Here is a 7528-nt window from a genome sequence, read left to right as displayed (position 1 = left end):
TCCTCTCGCTGAATGGAGATGGGTAATGTGGAACGGTGGCAGGTTGGGTTTTAGCTTTGATCAGTTTGGAGATTTTGTGTTAAGAGCCAACAAGGTCTAAATGAACTCTGTGAAATCAGGGAATTATTAAGTGTGATTCCTTTAAACAGTAATGTCTTCTAAACAACCTCCTTTGTGACACTTCTAATTGAAACAAAAAAAAAAAAACAACCTTTTATAGCTCAGAATGTATTGAAATGCAATTAATTACCATGCAGTCTTTATGCTTACTGGACTTTCTTTGAATAAAAAATAATAAAGATGTGCAAGTTCAAATCCTGCATCGTTGGACGTCCTCTGTTATGACTCGAACTGATTGTAAAGCAAATGTTTATGTCCTGATTGTTTTCATTTACAGTGCTGCTTGTGATGTTTGGGCGCCCTCATGTGGATAAAATGGTGTACATGTAAATCCAGTCTGGGAAACAGACAGGGAGGAAACAGATTTTCATTGCTGTAACTGGACACAGCTGGTGGTTGATTTTAAGTAACAACTTTTACAGTTTTCATAATTACTTCTGATTATTCATGTTTATTTATATCACGCATTTTTAAAACCACTTATAGGGCAGGAAACAGCTGAAAAATAGTCACTGACTGACCCTAATAACTCATATAGCCTAATATAATTATATTTTAGGTTTTTTCGCAACAAATTCCAAAAATGTCTTTGCTGAAAGAACGTGGATTTTGTGCCAAAAAATGATATATTTTCTAACTCTTTTGTTGCATCTAAAGAAAACCTTTCTAACTCACAAACATTTAGGCTTCACAAATTAGAAATCCAGTACATTCATATGTCGCACCGTGTGCATTATGCAGACTTTTCCTAATTGGCCCCGTGAGGCTGAGGTCTACGCACATTTTGTCAGCTGGGGACACCAGCTGTCAATCAAACAGCATCTTTATAACTAGCAGCAGCAGCCGCATCACTGTGTCTCAGGATAAACCCGGACACAGACAGGAGCTCCACTGTGATCATCGATTGTCAATCGATACCTTCTCTGATGCGATTATTCTTACAGGTTTAGATTCAGGAGGCTAGTATTTCTAGATATATTGCATTTTTCTTGCGCACTTCAATTTTTTATCACATTTTTTTTTTGTCTCCTGGCAACTTTTTAAAAAAACATATTTTCTTCAGCTCATCATCCTTTTGGTTAAAGATGGACAAACTAAGTGGGAACAATGCGACTGTGGTGAACAGCTCCTTAGACAGGTGGCAGTTCAATGAACGCGGCTCGTACCAACACCTGGACACCGGGGAGCTGAGAGTCCTGGTGCCGGCTATTCTGGGAGTCATCTGTGTCTTGGGTGTGGCTTGTAACCTCACTGCGATGGTCATCTTGTTCTCCAACGCCCATAAGGGCAAACTGTCTCTCATCAACTCCCTCATCTTCAACCTGATGTTTGCTGACGGGCTGGTGCTGGCGTTCACGGTGCCTTTCCGAGCCGCCTCCTACTCCAAGGCCAGCTGGAGTCTGGGCTGGGTGGTGTGCAAGACGGCCGACTGGTTCCTCCAGTCTTGCATGGCGGCGAAGAGCTTCACGGTGGCTGTCATGGCCAAAGCATGCTACCGGTACGTGTCCAATCCCACCAAGCAGGTGAGCATCCACCTGGGCTCCATCCTGGTGGTGCCCTTCTTCATCTGGCTGTCCGCCTGCTCTGTGACCGTCCCTCACTGGCTGTTTGCAAAGCTGCAGAGAGGGATCCGCGGGCTGGTGTGTGTGATGATGGTTCCTCCTGAAGCCAGGGATTTCATGTCTGTGTATGTCAAAGCATACCCCCTGGGGGTCTACTGCGCCCCTCTCAGCTTTGCCCTGATGTACTTCTGGAGGGCGTACGGCCAGTGCCAGCGCCGCTCCAGTAAGACTCAGAATCTGCGCACACAGATCCGATCCAGAAAGCTCACCTTGATGCTGTTCAGCCTGACCGTAGCCATGGCCATCCTCTGGCTTCCACAGTGGGTAGTGTGGGTTTGGGAGCGACATTTGGCTGAGAAAGAAATTGAAGGAGCTCAGCCCCTCATCTCTTCTCCTCCCCTTCTTCTAGCTCTCTCTGCTCAGCTGCTCACTTTCTCTCTGTCGCTGGTGAACCCTCTCATCGTCCTCTCCCTCTCAGAGGAGTTCAGAGAGGGCTACCGAGGTCTGTGGAGGCGGCTCACCCTGCGCAAACAACTTCCACCAAAGCCCGGACCTCACAACCCTACCACTCTCCAGTCCCCTTGCCCCAGACCAGAGACCTCAGGCCAGCCGAGGGGGGAGAGGAGCCTCCAATCCAGCTCCAGCCAGGGTCCCAGTAGAGAGGATCAGCCTCAGCTGGAGCAAGGTCGGGGAAGAGGAGGAGGAGGAGGAGGAGGAGGAGGGAAAGAAGTAGACAAGGTGAGCCTCAAAGATGGGATTGTCTTGCCAGATGTGGAGCAGTTCTGGCACGAGAGGGAGACTGGCTCACACACGGATGAAAATGATCCTGTGCCGTGGGAGCACCAGAGCAAAGAGGAGAAAAAATAACAGCCACCTGCCAGCTGATCCTCAGTATGATCTCCAGTCCTCAGACAGCAGCAGCTTCATCAGCAAACCTCAGTAGAACTGCTGAGTGCTGCACCGTAAATCAGTGGTATTCTGTCAACTGTTTGTATGATATTATTCAAAGGTAAGACGTGTGGATTACAGCTAAGTGTGGACTACAAATAGTACAGTATGATAAACATTGCAATAATGTTGTATTTGTATTGTTTCATGAGGAAGAACTAGATTATAATTAGTGTAAGATGATTTTGGTGGCTGTAAATCAAAGTTTACGGTAAGGTGGATGGCAATGTAAATTCAATATATAGATCTATATATATATATATATTTTCAGTATGCCATATAGTGAATGAAAATTGTATGTGTCTTGAAGTATTTGGACATCATACTGCCTGTTACATAATTATTACATACTTATTTTTAAAGACTGTGTGCTGCAAGAAACCCTCTAGAAAAAACAAATTTAAATCTGAAATCTCAGCTGGAGGTCAGTGTTACAATTAATGTGTTTGAATGTGTTTGTGCAATCATGTAGAAGTAGGCTGTTTCGATGTGAGTAAAAGAGTCTGTGCTTCCTGTCTTTTGTCTGTGTGAGAGATTATTTTGCAATCATTGTGTATTTTAATGACCAGTGTTTACAATAAAGACTATTCTAAAAATCGTGACTTGTGGGTGATAAAACTGTCTCATCTGTCAAAAATCATATAGATGAGTGGTAACATATAGAAGCACAACGTCAGCATAGTTTATTGTGTGCATCTGTAATTGGTGAAATCACACACAGAAACACACACATGTACAGTACAGTCTTAATGAGATGGATCAGACATTGCCGGATGGTCTCCTGCTGACATCGGGTCATTAAATATATTTTCATAAGGGCATCCATTAGAATTGCCAAGAGTTCTAATTAGAGGTGAAGAGATTTCCTCTGAACTCAGATGGAGTCATGTCAGTGGACTTGCCCCTGTGGGAGTAAATCTCTCCGCATTGATCTGAATATACATAATAAGTAAAAACCTCGAAGTTAAAGGGATAAACAACACAAGAGGAAACTGTGCCTGAGCTGATCTGTCATCGATTTGTCTGTCTGCTGTAACAGCAGCCCGACTGTGCTGAACAGTGAGGCCCTATGTAAATAATACTCCTTTACACCCCAAAAGACCCACTTTTCAAACTTTATTGACCTTGAGTTCTACATTATAAAAAGTAAAAAACTGAGATGTAGGAGTCATCATGTAGTTACATAACACTTCTTTTTTGTTCCCTCCCCTCCCTTATGACATTTTCCTCTCATTATTCATTTATGTCGACCTTTTATTGCCAGAGGCAAGTACCTCAATCAGAGCAACACTTAACTATATAACCCACCATCAGTCCCTGGGGTAGTGACCTGGCCATAAACATTGCAGGCACAGAGAAATGCACTCATTGTTGGACTGAAATTTTAACCTGCATTGCGTAAATAGAGCAAATTAAAGGAGTACAACAGTAACAGATGTGAACAATGGTGTCCCATTATCTTTACATACACCATGTGACCACCACTTGGCCAAGCCAAAATGTCTGTTGTGAAAAGGGTCTATAGCAAATGCAAAGCAATGAATTGTGGGATTTTAAGCAAAAAGTAATGCGAGTCCTAATTCTACTCTACATACACACGTCATAGTACACAGTTTTTTGCAGTTAGTATGTATATTTGTACAAACAGCAAAGTATACAGTACTAATGCCATATGGACATGAATCAAATAGAAATTTTGCAAAGATCATGTCAGTTAAATTTCTCAAAGACAAAGCAATATTTTTTTCAAAGATTTAATACTTATTTTTGTCTTTTCAAAATTTCTCTGTCTCACTAGCGCCTGCAATTAATTAATTTATTTACAGCTGTGAGCAGCTTCATGTCAGTTAATTTTGTTACTTTACTTACTCAGAACCTGCCGGGAGTAGTGTGTAGCATGGTGAAGCTGTAGCATGCATGTTATGGACACTACTTGGGGGCATTATATATTGTACTAGAATTTTTACATTCAGACACCCAAATACAATGGAGATAAGTAAATATAATGCATTAGGCGGCAAATAGGGAACGATTTCGCACGCTGGTGACCTCATGTAATTTTCAGCATATCTCTGCCTGACACAACTAGAACCTAATCAGTAGAATAAATGAAAACACCTGTGTGCACATGCAGGGCCTTTTAAAGGTGACTGGACATTGTTCCAGCTGGACCTCATTAGGTCAAAGTGTGACTAATGACTTTTTGTACTGCCTCTTTGCACAAGATGTACTGCTGGCCACAGAGCTATTAACATTTTGGTGTAAAAATGCACAACTTATAGTTTAGTCATTCCAGGACATTTTGTGATTTTTTCCATCTGTTCATATTGTTTCAGTAAGAGGAGGTAATAGTCAAACATAGTGCTGTTAAGGTGCACAAGTATGGATGTATCAGCCAGTGTCTGCTCTTTAGTTGCCATAGTTGGATATTAGTGAGTGTTTTTCTGCAGAATATTTTAATACAAAACAGTGAAGTCAATTAAAGAGTACTTGTGTTCAGTAATAATGAGATGCCTGATTATAGAGTTCAGGATAAAGAGGGGAAAAAAGGACAAAATCAGGGGCTGATTGAAAGAAAAATGTATGAAAAACAGGTGAGATAATCAACATTACAAGTGGAAAAACAACTCAGGCTTAATTAGGTCATTATACAAAGTGGGGGAGCTTTCAGCAGGTGAGATCCTCTCTTTACTGCCCTCCTAGCTGTGCCCCCCTCCCACTGTGAGGTGAGGCGGGGGTGTCACCCCTTCGTTTTATCCCTCAGCCAATCATCATCTCTAATAAATGAAACTCCGCAGGAAGTGACATGCTAGCTAACACTAATTATGCTCAGCAGGAGAGGCTGGCTGCAATTAAGCCACATACTAAAAACCTTGCCTGCCAACGCCGCATCTCCCTCTGACTCACAGTTACCTTCACCTCCCTTTAGTCCTGGGAAAGATCACCCGGCTGTTAAGTCTGCAGAGAGTTGAGGGAGTCAGAGAGATAGAGAGAGAGAGAGTGTGTGTGTTTGGTTGTTTTTGTGTTCAAGGAAGGTTAGTTCAGGGGGTCTGGCCTTGGTATTTAGCAGTCTTTTGATTAGAATAAATCAGAGAGCTTTCATCTCAGTAAAGGATGTGGAGATCTAAAGGGCAGGCACCTTTCAGTATTTCCAGCAGAACTAAGAGGGGTGCCATTTAAACCTATAGCTACACTATCGATCAGTAACTGTTAAAAAAGGAGAGAATACTGGGCTCACGCAGAAGTGAAGCTTTAGCTCCATTGTTGCTGAATAAATCCTAAAGTGACCACCTGCTGAGGAGCAGTGTTGCTTCCCAGCACTGGAACATAAAGGCCTCCGGTAACAATGCCCGCTCACAAAACCCCACAATTCATAAGGGAAATCACTGCAACCAGAACCTGAGCCCTGGCTCCATTTACAACCTGAAACAGATTCCAAAATGACTGTATTCCTAACGTTAACAAAGCTTTTTGATAAGTACATACGCTGTGACTCAGACACAGAGCTTTCCCTACTGGAAATCCACTGCTAATCACCAATAGTTGTTACATTTGCTTTGTAGATAAGTGCTGGTGAGGGCAGAGCCATATGCTCTAATTTATTGAGTACACAAGTCATCAATGTTCCATTGAGTCATGTCTGTCACAGTCCAAGTCCAGCAGGGGCAGTTTGGTCATTCACAATCAGTGAAATCTTATTCCAATTTTTACATTTTACATTTTGTGCCTTTGCTACAAAGTTGATCCAGTATTAAATATCTGTGAAACAAAACATCCATGAAATGCTTTTATTATGGCTGTTTAAGTGCATTTTATATTTGGAACCATGCTGTGACTCGAGGAAGTTTAATTCATTAAAATTACTATTTAACTTGACAGGTAATTATTGGCCTTGGAAACAGCCATCCATCCACATCCCACAATCTTCATCAGCAGATTGGGTTTACTCAAGTGTCACAGGACTGGAGATGTTCAAAATGTCCATAATTCTGAGCACATCTAGGACTTTTCATCAGTGTTGTCTTATTCTTATTAACTCGACCATGTCATATGGATTATTGGTTCAGTCAAACTGGACTATCAGTTTCAATGTCTTACAACTCTGCATGGCTTATGTGTTAGGTGCATGATATTACCTTTTTACTAACTTGTAACTGCATCTTTTAAAAAATTTTTTAATCAAGATTAACATTATTATCATATTTTATTTATGTGTTATTGTTTATTGTTGCTCTATGTCCGCGTGCGTCAAAAAATGGATATAATCAGTATTGTTTGTTTGTGTTTTGTTGCCTTATCTTGCTTGCATGGCTATGAATAGTGGATATTGCTGCTGTATTATTGTACTGATGTTCTGCTGTTTCTGGGTACTCTGCATAGCTTGGGTATTGTCTTGAGAAAGCTTATTTTGTTGCTATTGTTTTTATGGCATCTTGTTGTCTTCTATTATTTTTAACCATCACTTAATTGGCTTATTGTTTATTGTTTATTTGGATCCCCATTAGTTGTTACCAAGGCAACAGCTACTTTTCCTGGGGTTAAGAACATAAATGTATACACGTGCTTGTACATGCATACCTAGATAAGAACATCTTGCCAAACTGCAGTTGAAAATTAGCCAGGTGGCTAACACTAGAACATTTACAGAAAAAATGTTAATTAATGTGTGTTTTTCTTATAAATAAATAAATGAAAATGAAATTAATATGCTGACACATATATACAAATTACACAATATTACACTGTGCAGTTTAACAACAGTTAATTATGAAATCAAGGTATAGTGCTTGAACATTATTTAAATTTTTGTCCCATTTATCATACTATAACCTTAGTTTTTCAACGTGCACTCTGAATTGAGACTTCTCGGATTAATGAGATACCTAACCTAGCAATGA

At 41.0% G+C, this 7528-nt stretch overlaps 1 protein-coding gene across 1 annotated transcript; it reads left to right on the top strand.

Annotated features, from left to right (window-relative positions):
• The first annotated feature begins 585 nt into the window (after nucleotides 1–585).
• Nucleotides 586–3207, top strand: gpr151 (G protein-coupled receptor 151). Its single transcript, XM_044363929.1, has one exon. The coding sequence runs from the start codon at nucleotides 1206–1208 to the stop codon at nucleotides 2547–2549; it is 1344 nt and encodes a 447-aa protein (XP_044219864.1). The 5' UTR covers nucleotides 586–1205; the 3' UTR covers nucleotides 2550–3207.
• The last annotated feature ends 4321 nt before the right edge of the window (nucleotides 3208–7528 follow it).

The sequence above is a fragment of the Thunnus albacares genome, chromosome 10 (assembly GCF_914725855.1).
Source record: "Thunnus albacares chromosome 10, fThuAlb1.1, whole genome shotgun sequence".
In the NCBI taxonomy this organism is placed as follows: domain Eukaryota; kingdom Metazoa; phylum Chordata; class Actinopteri; order Scombriformes; family Scombridae; genus Thunnus; species Thunnus albacares.
Note: the sequence above shows the minus strand (reverse complement) of the source record. Positions and strands in the feature narration are given on the sequence as shown.